The 16,455-nt window shown below is 34.2% G+C and overlaps 1 protein-coding gene across 7 annotated transcripts in view; it reads right to left on the reverse strand.

Moving 5' to 3' along the window:
• LOC143230304 (dynein heavy chain domain-containing protein 1-like) overlaps positions 1-16,455 on the reverse strand; it is a 261,985-nt gene that overhangs the window by 164,583 nt on the left and 80,947 nt on the right. For all 7 annotated transcript variants that reach the window (XM_076463582.1, XM_076463581.1, XM_076463580.1 and 4 more), the window contains 5 exons: positions 15,280-15,441; positions 8,808-8,909; positions 8,255-8,452; positions 5,183-5,353; positions 4,449-4,787 (listed from right to left, as the gene is read on the reverse strand). In XM_076463582.1, the coding sequence (XP_076319697.1) occupies positions 4,449-4,787; positions 5,183-5,353; positions 8,255-8,452; positions 8,808-8,909; positions 15,280-15,441 (972 nt within the window). The remainder of the gene's footprint in view (positions 1-4,448; positions 4,788-5,182; positions 5,354-8,254; positions 8,453-8,807; positions 8,910-15,279; positions 15,442-16,455) is intronic.

Here is a 16,455-nt window from a genome sequence, read left to right on the forward strand (position 1 = left end):
TCCCAGACTTAGAGAAAGGTAAGATAATAGCCTGGCACCAGACAGTAGGAAAAACATTCTCCTGCCAGATCTGGTTAAAAACAATTAGAAGAATATCAAGAGAAACAGGAGATAGATGGTACAGCATGTCATAGTGTACATCATCAGGCCATTTTCAGTTCCACCAGTGTAAAGGGATGATTATAATCAAAGAGACAGTCAGTTCGAAAGGAAAGAGGTGAACGCTCTGCCCGAGTCTTGATGGCCAAGAAGGTGGAGGAACAAGCAGAAGTGCTAGATACCCAGCAAAGGCTTTCACCTAGAGTATCAGCAATGCTCCGAACATCAGCTACCTCTTGACCATCAGAGAGTAAGATCAAGAGGGGGACAGAATTGTAGTGCCCACTGACCTTTCAAATCCTGTCCCATATGACCTTGGAACTGGTGGTAGAAGATATGCTAGTTGTGAACTTAATCCAAGATTCCTTCTGGCTTTGACGTCTTACCCACCTAGCACGTGCACGGGCCCGTTGGAAAGTGATGCGGTTCGAAAGTGTGGGATATCTACAGAAAGTATCCCAGGCCCATTTTTGAGCCTTCCATGCCATGTGGCAGGCAGGATTCCACCACAGATGAGGATATCATGGAAAACGTGTTGAGGTTTTAGGAATACACTGAGCAGCTGCTTGTATAATACAGTCAGTTACCGCTGCTACACAGTCGTCTACTGATGGCTGTCTCACTATATCAGGATATAGTGATGCAAGAGCAGTGAAAGTGGACTAGTCTGCCTGATCCAGCTTCCACTGGGGCACACGGGTAGGGTGGCATCGACCACGGCCAGTCTCTCTTAAAAGAAAAGGAAAATGATCACTGCTGAGAGGATTATTGTCAACCCTCCATGAAAAATGGGAGAATAATGAAGGGGAGCAAACTGAGAGATCAATAGTACTGACTAGGTGAGTGAAAATAAGTGGAAGAACCAGTATTGAAAAGAGAAAGATTGTAATCAGAGAGCATACACTCTACAGAGCAACCCCTCCTATCAATAACAGCACTTCCTCAGAAGAGATGATGTCCATTAAAATCCCCCAGGATTAGCAAGGGCGATGGCAACTGTTAAACGAGAGCATCAAGGTCTGATTGATCATATGTCTCTCCGGGGGACAGGTAGAGAGAGCAAACAGTGATGGTATGACCAAAGAAAACACGGATGGCTACGGCCTCCAAGGGTGTGTTGAGTGACAAAGACAGAGTGGACACATGCTGATCAACAAACAGTGCCACCCCTCCATGTACTCATCCATCATGCAGCCTGTCATTTCTGTACAGAAAAAACTGCCGATAGGTGACTGTATTGGCAGGTTTCAAAAATGTTTCTTTAAAGGAAAGACATACAGGATGCTAGAAAGAAATTAGTGTTTTGATGTCATCCAGATTAGAACATAAACCTTGACAGTTCCATTGTATCAAGGTGGCCATTTTTAATGACGAGTAGGCAAAGTGGCTGGATTCATCAACCTTTTTAACCATGGAGGTCAAAAGACTTTTCATTTGTTTTGAAAATGATTCTCTAGGAGGCACAGAGCGATCTGTCTGCACTCCCACTGTAGTTGTGGAACGAAGTGCAGCAGCATGTGTCCGAGATGAAGTGGCGGACAGCACCTCTTTTTCCTCCAACCATTTTGGTCAAAAACGAAAGTAGAAAGGGAAAGAACCATTGCAGTTGACACAATGTGGGTCTGTGTCATACTCATAGGCATCGTGGTCCTTGCTACCACAATGAGCACATGCCAGGGAACCATGACATAACGTCTTTGAGTGGCCGAACCTCTGATATTGGAAACATTGGAGAGGATTTGGAATGTACGGCCATACCCTGCCTTGATGATGGCAGGTGCACGTGGTGATATAGATGTCAAAACGAGGATATCTGTCAGCAGTGTAACTCCATCTTTGCGAGTGGAGATGCACCTCACTGCAAAAACTCCTTGAGTGGAGAAACCAACGAGAATCTCTGACTTGGGGACGTTCTTCAAATCCCTCTCAGCAATAACTCCTGGTGATGAATTCAAGGTAGCATGAGGGTAACCTCAATAGGTACATCCCCAATTGCCTTTGAATTCAAGAGGAGTTCACTGTGATGGGATGTGGATGTTTCAACCAATATGTCTCCAGATCAAAGCTTCTTTAGTGACTTTGGAGAGCCAGCAAGTCCCTCTAGTCCCTTCTGAATAAAAATGGGGGACATTTGCCCTAAAGGTTTTTCTGAAAGAGAATGTAATATAAGAAAATGAGATACATGTGTTACAGATGTTGAAGATTGCTGCTCAGAGTCTTCAAGACGTGGTCGTTTACCTATTGACTGTTTTTTCACTATTTTATTTAAATTTTTTGTAGGAGGATCCATAGGAAAAAAGGAAAATTTCGGTACCCACTGACCCCACCCACCATGGAGCCCTACGATGGGACACACTACAATGTCATCCAAGGACATTGCAGCAACGCCAGGGTTTTGTGAGCACTGTACCCAAAGACGAGCATCAGATGCTATCTCCACAACACCTGTTGAGAACATCCAACGCTGGTACTTGATTGACTCTAGCCCAAGTGGACCAGCCAACTGACCCAACGTGGGCCACCCAAAGGATTCTACAGGAATCCAAGGCCAAAGTAGTGTGTTAGGGTTGGACCCCTTAACAACCAGGATCCTCTCCTCCCCTTCACGGGTCACCACTCACGGCAAACACGTGGGTGGATGTTTAGATCCCAGAGGAGGTAACCAAAAAGAACAAAACCTTCCCTGGGAGGTCCTCTCATCACGTACAGGAATCCACACTGAGGGGAAACAGTTTTGTAGTTTAACTAATTCTCAAACACTTAAAAGCTGCTATGAAAAGTTAGCAAACACTGTTTGGTTTGGCTGCTTTCTTTATTGTTAACCACAAAGTTACATAATGGGTTATTTGTGTTCTGCTCACCATGAGGATTTTTAAAATCTTAAGCCTGCATAATTACCTCTGATCCACTGAGAGGCTAAACACTGTCTGAGTGAGTAGGTGAAGAAAATCTAATTTTACTGGATAATGACAATGTAGTGATTCTACTGAAAATAAAATGCTGTTTCAATTTTACATTCTCATAAAAGTGAGCCAATATTCCTTTACCAATGTTACTTACTACCAATGTTATAGACAGTCATTTTAAACACTGATGTGCTACAGATTATGCATATTTCTACTATATAAATATTCATCTTCAAGAAATAATAAAATACCACATTAATAAGCTTATCCACAGTGGTATTTCATTTCAAACGCTCAGGAATTTGGCATAAATAAAAACATAAATGTTAACATATTGCCCAATATGGTGCCATCATTTACAATACCATATATAAATCATTCTTGTAAAGTGCAATTGACCCTCTACGTGATTGCAAAGAGTGTTTGTACCTTTTTCATCATTAAAACTTAATGATGTAAGTCAAAATGATCATCTCTCATATCACTGTATGTGATTAGACTAAATTTTCAGTCATACATCAACAAAATATAAGTTTTAAAAACAGCAATTAATATTATTATAGATTTCTCATTTTTGTGCAGAAATAAGAAAGGAACTTGTGGAAATCCTTCAAATGCTCTAATAACAAACTAGGAGAAAACTCATGCTTCATGTGTAAAACATTTTTTTATTATGGTATTTTGTCTATGAATTCACAAATTTTATAAAATGTGAAGACGCCTGTATGTTTTAAACAATTAAAACAGTTAAGTGACCTGTTTAGACTATTCACATACAACATTAGATAGACAGAGTTATCAATGATCCTGATGCTTGTGTTGGATGTATTAATGACTAAGCAGGTTCACCCTATTCCACATGTGATACCTACCAAATATTTCAGTAAGAAAGCTTAATGGTCTGATCAAAAAGGGCAAACTGATTACTTACATATTCAGAAACACTAGATTTAGCAACACTTTCAAATTGTAGGTATTATGGCAAGTATTAAAAGTCAACAAGATGACAGTACCTCTACTCTGAGTATCAACAAAGAAATGAAAAAAAATTAACAAACAAAACCTTAACACTTGAACACTATTGTCTAAGATGGGGCTCTGAGGGATGACAGATCCACTTCCCAAACATCCAACCCTTTGCAGTGCCTAGTACCATCTACAACCTCCCTTCCCTTATGCATGTGATTACATTGTCTATACTCTAATACTCCTAATTTCATTTTTGCATAGTTTAACCAGTTTAAAAAATTTACCATGCATATATGAAAGCACATACATTACTCTTTTCCAAAAATATATATATATACATATTTGAAATACTAAAGGTAAACTAATCACAAACTATCTTTTTTCAATCTTATATATCTGAATTCAGTATTGTTTCCCTTAGAAAATTAAGATTTATAAAAAATAATATTTTAAAAATTGATATTTTAAATTTACCTCCATTACTTCTTTCAAAAATTCTCCATTCTCCAACATTAATATGGTGTTATCATCTGAGAGTTCATTTAGATCAAGTGCCAACTTTCTACAAGTCTGTTTTTCAACTTCCTGTTCTGTATGCCATGTCAAGTGAAACTGCAAATCTATCCAAGTTTCGCTAATGTTATGAAGAATATTTTCGACACCTAATGATCGTTGGGCCACTCGATAGATCTGTTCTACCCATGCTCCATGGTTTTCAATATCATGATCCATCAATGGTTTTAGAGTGGGAGGGATGTTTATTTCAGTCTTGTGACAACCCAAGCCATTTAAAATTATATCCCAAAAGGTACACTGTAGAGAATAAGAAGTTAATTTTCATTCTAACATCATAAGAGCTAAACAACTTTTAAATATAAATAATGTAGATCTTATAACCCAGTAACTGAAGTTTTACTACGAAGCAGGAAGACCCAAATAAAATACTATATCCCTAAATTAAAGAAAATCTGAGTAACAACAAAAATCTAAATCACAACCCTATTACTGACAATTTTTTGTATGTATAAACAAAATTTTATCCTAACAGTTGATGAAAAAAACACAAATATAGAGAAAATTATCTTTCTGAGAACACTTTAATCAATGCTGTAACCATTTTAATAAGATGAAAATGACTAAAAATAAGATATGTAAATTCATTTGTTGTCTGTTAAAGTAATTAAGATAAGCAAGAAAACTGTTCTTACTGTAATAATGGGCGATACCAATTTCTCAAGTATAGGTTGCAGTTTTTTCATTCGGTCAATCAATTTTTGCCATTCTGCAAGTACAGGATCTGCTGAAGGAAGTTGCTGTTCTAAGACATCTGCTTGCTGATGCCATTCCTTTGTTCTCTCTTTGATGACACAAACAAGATCCTAGAAAATGCCACACATACAAATAAAATGATGTGAGAGTATTCTTTATTTCTTTTAAACTTACTGTTTAGAATGTATTTACATACAAGTTCTGTATTATGTTTTCAGTCATGAGATTACTTCTTCATCTAAATAATACAGCCAGCACCAACCAGTTTATTAAAGTATAGAATTACTTTTTGACAAACCAACTTAGTTATTTTTTTGTATAATATCAATTGCTCAATCAGATTTAAGATTTGTATGAAGAGACGTGAAATAAACATATGCAATGTATACATACACACAAAGGGTTTAGTATGTTAAATTAAAATAATTTTGGAGTCTAGACACATCCAATTATGCTTTTTATGATTACTGTGCATCTTGAAAATAGCCATAAAATTGTAGTTTCCACTAAAAGAAATAAAAGACTATATCATAAAGCCATCACTTTGCCATGCAACTTTCCATAAATCAATCTAGTATAAGAAAAGAACAGTGTTTTAACATCCATTATAAGAGTCTCATCATCAAAAATTCATATTTAGTGTATACATTACTTGATAGAAATGTGTTTGTATGAAACATCTAATTATCCTGCTGCTTAAAATATGTGACAGTAGAATGGATATGTCATTAAAGTATCTTGTGTATATATGATTTGTGTAGTTTTTTCAGGTGAAAAATTTTCTTGATTATGAGGCACAATGTTCCCTGAAACATGTGAATTCTCACCTGTTACAAAGTGATGTACTTTGCTCACTACAGCTCGAGAATGACTTCTTGCAGGTCTCTTTCTGGATGGTCTTGATGACTTGACAGTATAACATGAATACCCACTTTATTCTCCAAGTGCTTAGAGGTGTGCAGTAGCTCATCACATACATTATGGAAACAATTCATGTACATGTGACCAGTGTTACATTTCCAGGTGGAGATTATTTTTGATCATATTGCATACTTTTGCCCCAGACACATAGATGGCTCTTGTCACTGACCTTTGTGTTTGTGGATTCTCACTTGCTACAGTTTGCTTACCATGTCTAGGGTATGACTTATTGCAAGTCTCTTTCTGGATTTTCCAGATGCCACAAATTGATTTATTTCTCCCTTTTTATTTTTTTCTATTGCTATTAAGTACAAAAGATCTTCTAAATTCTTAATTTCTGATCTGAACAATATTAAATAGTTCTTTAAGAAAAAACCCGTAAGTGAAAAGAAATTTGAGAACTGACTCTTGAACAATTAATATAACATATTATAGAATCTAGAAAAATGTAAGACTCAATAAGCAGCAGTCTTCATTTACTAACATAAAAATACAGCATGCATATTTACTTTTGATGGTGGAAAATTACTTTTTCTGGATCTGGACTTATCTGTTTTTAAACTGCACTTCAGTATAACTTCTACCAGTGACTAAACCTACCATTACTTACTTAATTTGTTAATCTCAGATTTTACCCAGAGTAAAAACCCATAAGCAAAAAGAAACTCCAAGACAGCACCAGCAATTAAGATACTCCAGAGTAAAAACAGGCTCTGCCAATGCTCATTTATAATGCCTCTCCCTAGAGGTCCTAAATTCAAGTATCAATTGCTGCCTCTCTCTTCACTTAAAACAATTTCTAATGTTAATTTTTATGATATAACAATATTAGTATTTCATGATTTCCTGATCTGAGTGTATGAATATTTCACACTGGAAAGGTCCAGTACATATCCTTCTCAAAAGTGATCAATGTTTGATGACATCTTACTACCTACAAAAGGCTATGCAATGTCAAAATGAGGTTCTGATATAAGGCATTACATTGTGACTGTATATTCTGGTTGTTATTGCCATGTATTTTGTTGATTTATATATTCAAAATCACTGTAACATTGCATACTCAATTCTCTATATACCAACAAATCGACAGTATTCAAATGCAGAAATAAAGAAGTTGTGTGAAATCATCATTAAGATAAGCTGTATTTGTGCTCATCTTTGTAAGACAGCCATTAGTAATATTGTATACTCAGAGTATTACAACATACAGAGTAGTTCTCAATTTATCTGAAATGAACTGAATTTGTAAAAAGGAAATAAAGAATCTGGAAAAATGTAAGATACAAGAACAGTTTTTACTTAATAACAAAAACACAGTATGTATACTTGCTTTGAATGGTGGACAGTCAATTTTGTTGGATCTGAGTTTAGCTCTCTCCAAACTGATTTTAATTATAGTTTCTACAAGAGTAATTAAATCTAACATTGCTTATCTTGGTAATGCTGGATTTATCCAGAGTTCCCAGCAATACCAGTGTGACTGATCACTCTCATTAAAACTTAAAGGAGATCATAACATTAAGACATTACCCTCCTACTAAGGCACAACTTTAAAGTAATACGTTTCATTGGTAAACCAGGTTTTATCTCAAGAAATTGATAAAGGTAGCTAGAATACATCTTAACAAATTTCTTGACCATATGTTATATTAAAAGTATAAATATCAAAATGATAACTAATTCCAAAAAATAATATATTAAAATAAGAAGGTATAAAGTGTTAAGTATGCTCACATACCACAGAAATAGAAATTATGAAATTTTTTAAGAAAACTTTACTTTGAAGGCTGTGTGATATCTACATCTGTAAGTAATTTGAAATGCATTGAGCTTAACACTGGTGAATTTATAAGATATGTCTTTAATTAAGTTAATAAAAGTAATCTGTATAATTGGAAATGACATTTATCTACTTCATTTAAATATTGAACATATTATTATGTAATAATACTGATCTTAATTCTACAGCTTAAAGAGCTACAGTCCTTTTAATAAGTCATGTGATATGTTAGAGAGAAAGATATCATATCTAGGTTACACCTTTATTTTACTTATAATAGTCATCAATAGCATTAGTATGTACCTACTTTAGTGACAGATACTTCCATCCATTCCTTGATGACAAGTGGTGTGTAAGTAAAGTGCTTCCAAACCTCACCACGTGCATTAAAGCAGCATTCCAGACTATCTAGATCCTCAAGACTGGTAGTTTGTCCACTGATAGTTTCTCTCCATTTAGTCAACTCTCTTAATTCTTTAGCAACACTTTGAAAATGTTCCTTGAACTAGAGAATAAGAAAAATAAAAATAATGTAGTAGGTGTCTGTTTGTTGTTAAGCACAAAGCTAAACAATAAGTTACCCTTGCTGTGCACATTTTAAAGAATGAGGCCCTAGTTTCAGCTTTAAAAGCCTTTAAGCTTGCCACTGAACCACCATGGAGCAGTAGTGGCTGTCACCTTTCTTTAATGTGAAATTATTCAAAGCAACAAATTCTCATTACTAAACAAAATCAAATTTATTTCAAATATTCTATTAATCATCATGTAAAAATAATAAGTGCATATTAGATAAAGAAAATGTTGATCTTGACTTTAAAAATAAACTCACACTGCTATTTTGAAAACATTTAAAAAATTACCTTTGAAAAATCTCGAAGAACTTCTTTTCCTGCTGTTTTGGGACTAATAAAATGGCCCTTGTTCACATCACTATAAATAACTTCAAGATCTTGAAAGAGAGACTGAAGAAATATTATAATAAAACTGGTAAACATGATATATGTGATGATGACATATGACTCAGATAAAGTTACGACTAGCCATATTCTACTTTACTGTATTTAGTAATATATTGTAACATGAAAAGTGAAATATCTTTAAAAAAGCAATATTAAACATTATACAAGCTGTATAAAGGTCATACATAACTACAAATTATTATTTTCGTTTGCTTCAAATTTAGTAATTTTTTAACCTCTGAGACAATTGAAAGAAACAGCTCAGTTAACTTTCTTTGAGATATAGATAAAAAAAATGGAATTGTTACACGACAATTGTTTTGTGATTTATGAACCTTTGAAAAGGGTAACCTCATTATTAAGTATTAAGAAAACTTGATACTTTCACTGCTTACACACTTTCTAACTTCTGTGTGGAGAAAATGTTCGAAAAGTTGAATACTGAACAAAATATCATTTCATCTATACATTTCAATCTCAGATTTCCTAGGAAATGTCAAAATAAGAAAATATTTCAATTTATTGTTGGTTGTCAAATGCCATTCTCTAATGTGAGCACTTCTCAGATTATTTTCGCTGTCACTAATACACTGCTAAGCATACATATTTGTTTCACTAAACATATAACTGAAAAAGTCTGCATTTACAACAAATATAGATTTAAATAGTCAGGAGACTGGAATAATGTTGTCAAATTCAATAATAGCTGCAGTATCAAAAGCACCACAAGGTAAATATGTTAACTGTATTTCCACCCAGCATCAAACTAGTTTTTTCAGTCACCTTTATTACCTACTCCAGGGGTTATTCTCTTCAGTGGTATCATCTTCTTGAGATTCATCAGTTTCACTTTTAATCTTGATCTTCAGTGTAATCAATGTTGTCAAGATCATAAGCATTTTCTTTACTTTCATCTTCAACTGAAAGCTCATCCTTATCATCACCACAAATATTTTCTATATTACTCTCTAGTTATTAAACTTTATTCTAGAGAAAGGGCATGTTTGCGTTTCAATAAATATAATGTGTTTGTCTAATGAATAATCCCATGAATAGAATTCCATATGCCTAAATTATTCCTTTGATAAAATTCAGTCAAAAAAGGGTATGCAGTGTTGATTCCTGTAATTGGACTTTACAATCAGACAGGCAGATTTCACAATCAACTAATAAAATTTTTCAATGATTCTTATACACTGAAATATGAAGCTCATATACTTATCTCAAGTAATAAAACTCTTGTAATGATTACTTTGAAATTTAACATTTTTTTTTAAATTGAAAATTTAAGGAATAAAACTTATCTCCACTCACACTACAGCTATTACATAACCACTAGAGTTTCCTTCCTTTGCCCATCTAAGTACTGGTCTGATTTTTTCTTGCTCGCTCCAATGTTTTATTCCTGACTTAATTGCCCTTGGTGATATCTGTCTTATAATGCTCTCCACCTACATCAATTCATCCTCTATCCTGATAATGCATATAAATAAGTACCTCAATCACATAACATTATTACTTTTTTTAAGACTGACCAAATCTGTAGCCTCCAGTAGCAGCTCTTAGTAGGAAGGAAAGTAATATTGGAAATATATTTTTGTTTTAAGAAAATGTCAACTTCCAGAACATACTTACCTCTTTATTTAGTACAGATAGAATCTTATGTTGATGAGGTAGAGGAGCCAGTGAGGGCTTATCCATACAGAATGCACCTGCAAAGATCATAACATTGCTAATACAAGATTAGCACCCTAGTGGGTGAATTTTACTACATTCGAAACCAGTATGCTGTTCAAACAGAACCTAATTCAGGCTCTGAGGGTACAATTTGATGTGATTTGTCATCAGTACTCACTAAATCCCCTACCACATAGTTGAACTTACAATGTTCATGGTTGAAATTATAGGACCATGGTCAGTAAATCTCTTCCAAACCAGTCTTCTGAGTAGGCTTTCATGTAAGTTGATGCCTCTCCAACTAATATCTGGGAAGAAACCTCCAGAGATCCAAACAGAAAAGACCCCATCTTAGCCCTCTTCTCCAAGAGTGGAGAAAATTTACTTGAACACTCTGGAGGAATGACCTCTGTCTACCAACCCCCTGACAGGAAATCAGTTGTGGTAAAGACTCTCTAGCTTCACTAGTAGAATATTGGAGTCCTGAGAAACAATACAATAGCTGAACCAAGTTTCCTAAAATTTTATAATCCAATGATAGGAAGAGACAGGCAGGGTCCCCTTATGTTTTACTCATAACTATCTAGCTCCTCAAAAGGAACAAAACACTTCAAATCCCTCACTGGACAAAACAAACGACTGAGATATAATTGGCCATAGAGGTGAGAAATAGTGGTCAGATGAAGAAGTGAAAAGGATTTATCCTCTTCTTCTGTGGCTGCCAGTGTCTTAGATAAGAAGGACCTGTCTGAGTATAGGAGCATGTAGGTAGAATGAAAAAGCATTCTGTGTACATGCAACACAAACAACTCTGACCAGGGATGTCCACAGCCCAGCACCAACAAAAAGTAAAACTTATGGGAAAGGCAATACATGGTACACAAGGCTAAGAGCTCAAATGAATTTCAAGAGAGAGCATGTAATACCAATTAATATCCCAGTTAGGTAACTTAAATGGTATTTTGGGACAAAAGTCCATTTCTTGAGCAGAGCCCTGGGGACTCAAATAATCTCCATCTCTAAAAAATATAGGTACTTGATAAGGTCACCTTATATGAGGCAACTGTGGAGGATGCAAAACCCTAACCAAAATTCCAGGTGAAAAAAAATGAGTTATAGTTGGCTACTTCTCATTAAAGTAGATTCAACCTACTTTCAATACACCATTGCTGGTATATATGCCATTTTCATTGATAAATGCCTATTGTGAGATTATGCAGAGACTGAGACAGGTACATGGCAACCTTAGAAATTAAACCCTGATGTAGGTTGAGTGTGTCATGAGATAGATACTGCCAAGGGCAATTAAGTGGAGAATACAATAACTGATCAAGTTAGAAAATATCAGACCAATACTCAAATGGGTAAAGAAGATAGACCCTAGTAGTTGAGTAACAGCTACGGTGTGAGAGATAGTATGTTTAAAATCTAGGGTTTTAAGCAATATCAATTACTTTTAGTTCCACGATAAAACTTCATTTATATGCATTTGATTCTTACAAATACTTAAGTATAAACATTTACATAAGTAGTGTTACTGGTCTTAACTACAAGTTAAATAAAAAATATTTTTCAAGGAATACAAAAATCTTAAAATGTCTTATTTCTTCCTAAAATAAGCATTAGCACATAAACAGGTGTCTGTAAGTTTTCAACTTGATCAACTAAACTTATTTGATTAAAATTTCATCTATTGTAACAAAAAAGTATAACAAATAAACAATATTTATAATTAAATTTGTTTAATCCGATTTTTAATTATTAATCCAGATTTTATAAAAATTTATTACTGCATGTATACTGTAAAAATATATACACTCTTTGTGAAATCTACACCCTGAATTTGCTGTCTACTTTCAGTCCTTTTGTTTAACATGCACAAATGATAAATAGTGAAAATTGCTATGGATCATGGGCCAAAGGCCATGTCATATCATGTTTGTTTATTTACATTCAAAGGTATGTCAATAAGTTTGGTAAAAAATTGTAGATTAAATTTCAAATAGTATGATTCTTCAGTTAAATTTCTTTATTTAAAAGTAAATATTAAAAAGGAAATCCTAAATATTGATATCTTGTGTCATGTGGTATGTTGATTGTAGCATAGGTTTAAATTATATGTTTGTGAAGTCCAAATACAAACATTAAAGTTTCTTACGAATTAGATACTCAAATTACCGATATTGACAAGTTATAATCTTAAATAACAACCTCCTATCTAAATTTACTGAATCAAAGGCAATGGTCTCATCCACCTATTTCTGTGGCAGATTCCAAAAAATTAAGGTAAGTCTTTAGTGAGCTCAAAATTTCCTATCATTTTTGTGCCAACTAGAGCAAAGTTACAAAACTTGATAAATTACAATGGAATTTTGCTGTATTGATATAGCTATAAACAAATTAGCAAAAATATGACAAGGTTTAGCAAGCAGAAAACAAATTCAACATTTGTAGATAGAAATAATAATTACTTTCTATCATTCTTTATTTAATGTTCTACATTTTAAGAAAAATAACTGAAAATAACAAGTGTATTTTAAAAAGTAATAGTGTATATATGTATATACTGTATTCAAACTGAAATATGACTGTATTTTATAAAATTCTAGTCCACTAAAACACAGCCAAGACAAGTCACTTTGAAAAGGTCAGCCTTACATTTTTGGATATGGTAGCACGAGTGCACGTGTGGTGCACAACTGCAACTATTATAAGTTAATCAGGTACTCCTGTAAGGTCAATATAATAAACATTATATACAGTACTGCACAAAATTATTAGGATAAGAGAATGTTATGTAATTCTTTTTATTTTATGAAGCTAATTCTTCCATACCGTTACAGAATGCAAATTTCAACACTATGGTAATACTATAGGTGAGCCAAGATAAGAATACTTATCATTCTTTAAAATACCCAAATACAAGCACTAAGGATATGTCACAAAGGTTTTGCTTGAGTTAACACACTGATCTAATTTAAAATCTGAAATAACAGTTATGGTGCACCATACAGTATCTTAACTACATAGAAAAAAGCAAAATGCTTCCCAAACACTGTCAAGCACAACCTAGATCACGAGGCTAGGGTAAGAAATTTTCAAATTACGAAAGAGAGAAGATAGAATATCTAAACTCAATCATACTGGTATTAAGAATCTTCATTTATGTAGCCTTCAAGACAGAAGGCAGACTACCACTGATCTCAAGCATAAGACAAATGACCACTTATGAAATGAGAATAGAATGTTTGGTTGTATAGCAGTTACAAAATCTTTACTTTGATCTCCAAATATTGTCAATACTGAAATTTGATAAAAAGAACAAAACTGATGATTGGAAAAGGGTGTTACAGATGGATGCTCCAACTTAAATTGTATGTATGGTGGAAGAAAGGTGAAAAATATTTACCTCCATGTATAGCATTTACCACGAAGTATGGGGGAAGACAGCGTGATTTTTCAGAAGTGTTCTTCTGCTGAGGCAACAGGACAATTTGCAAAACAGATAAAATAATGCTCAAGTACAAGTACCATTAGATACTGATCTGATATCCAGTGGCTTGTGTATTATTGGTAAAGGATTCAACTACCAAGAGAATAACGACTCAAAATACTTACCCAACCCATGCAGAAATTACTTCACTAAGAAAAAAGCTGTTGGAGGCATTCAAATGATACAATGGCCCACACAGAGTCCTGATTTTAACCAAGTTAAGCAAATTTGGGATTTCATTAATCAAAAACTTGACAAATAAAAAGTTATTTCCAAAGAAATTTTATGGGAATGTATTAGAGACATCTGGGGTAAAACTCCAAAAGACACTTTGCTTAAGTATGTTGCAAAATTGCTTGAAAGATTCTCTGCAATATTAGCTGTTTGCTGAATTAAAGCACTTCCATTGGGTTTCTGTTGTACTAAATATGTTTGTTTGTTTTTGAATTTCTTGCAAAGCTACACGAGGGTAATCTGCACAAGCTGTCCTTAATGTAGCAGTGTAAGACTAAAGAAGGGAGCTTGTCTTCACCACTCACTGCCAACTTTTGGGCTACTATTTTAGCAAACAAACACATTTTTAGTTGAAATATTTCATTAAAAATATGATTTTTCTGTATGCAATGGACTTTTAATGTTTGCATAATGTTGTGAAGATACACATACTGTATTAAAAGTTACAGTATTTTATACCAAGCTTGTCATGAAAAGGTTGATAATTTGTTTCAATAGAACATTCAGATCCTTCTCTACACAAACATTTTCACAGAACTTTTAGTTAATTGTAAACATATTTCACTGATTGTCAACATAATAAAACTGTTTTATTTGTCAATAATATAGAGTAAAAACACTTTTGTACAGTTTCCTGTTTCACTTTCACCGAATACATTGTACTATAATTAGTCTAGTGAGTAAAATGATGACATGTAATCAAATGTTTTATGATCATCTGTTATGCACTGAAGTAATGTATGTTCTCTAAATATTTTCCATACTACATATAGTTCCAATTGTAGAAATATGATACTGAAAAAATGTTATAGTGTGCTGTAGAATGTTGGTTACACTTTAAAGGGATTTATGCACCAAATGCAAGTTAATTTTAGTTGTTTCTGGAAGTCATCTAATCAGAAATAATTAGTCTTTTACAAATTTACTTTAAAAAAATGATATTAAGTTGATAAAACCACAGTTGCTCACATTACAAGTTTTGTCGATATCTGGTAGAACTCTGCCTCGTACTATGCCTGAAAATTCTTGAACATCTTCCACTGCCTCCTCAAACCTCTTCCATGTGGTATTCACTTCCTTCTGTAGAAAAACTTCTTCTTTGGTCAAAGGGCTGCGAAGAAGTCGTATAACCTTGGGAGACAAGGTGAAATATAATTAGGACACACAAAACATACACAAGTTTCCTACCATAACACTACACTTGTAGAAAAAAATTCTATTTAACATTTAATCATTCAGGATGTTTACTACACAGAAAAGACAATTAACTATACCAATAATAGTATGAAATGCAACAACATGATGCGCTAGTTTGTTCATTAACATTTTCCTAAACTGCAAAGGTATTTCTTACAGAAACTTCTCTTATCACAAAAAGCTTTTCTTGACTTCTAATGCCCTTTGTAAGCAAAAGTTTTCAACAGCAACTAGTCTTGATACTCCCCCACCCATATGTATTCACTTGAAACATCTGCATGCTATCATAGAAATGTTCATACAGCAACCCTCCATCAACAAGAGTGCAATATAACTCCTATTATTACTAGCACCCTCTCTTCTGTGCAGCTTTGATCACTAATATTGTGCATTATATATCAGACAAACACTGGAAGTGAGGACAGTAGGAAGGAGTGTGCCTCTGTCAAAGGGACAAATTGCATGTTAGTGGAATGCATCATCCAATACCTCACACCATCTGGAAATTAACTTTGGATCTGCAGTAGAATAAGCATTAATATCATCTACACCACCAGGACACCAATACCCTGCTCTCAACAGAGTGGGACTGAGCATGCTCAGGAGGAAGCTTCCATAGTCTACCATCTCAGTGACTAGAAGCTAGTAACTGGAAGGACTCCTATACTCCATTAAAAGAATGGGGGAAACAACATGTTGAAGAATCCAGAGGAATGTTACAATGGAAACAGTGCAATGGGTGAGTGGGACACCATATTTTGAAAAGCAGTTTGATTCTGTGATCTACAACACATGGATCATAGTCTATGAGTATACAGTCTGAAGCAAGATACCATGAGGTATACTTACAAGAGGCTTTGTGGAACACTCAATCTCAACAGTGGGTGTATACAACAAACAGGTCTTATAGTGTGGACTTAAGAATAAGTATACTTAATCCAGCAATAA

The sequence above is a fragment of the Tachypleus tridentatus genome, chromosome 10 (genome assembly GCF_004210375.1).
Source record: "Tachypleus tridentatus isolate NWPU-2018 chromosome 10, ASM421037v1, whole genome shotgun sequence".
NCBI lineage: Eukaryota > Metazoa > Arthropoda > Merostomata > Xiphosura > Limulidae > Tachypleus > Tachypleus tridentatus.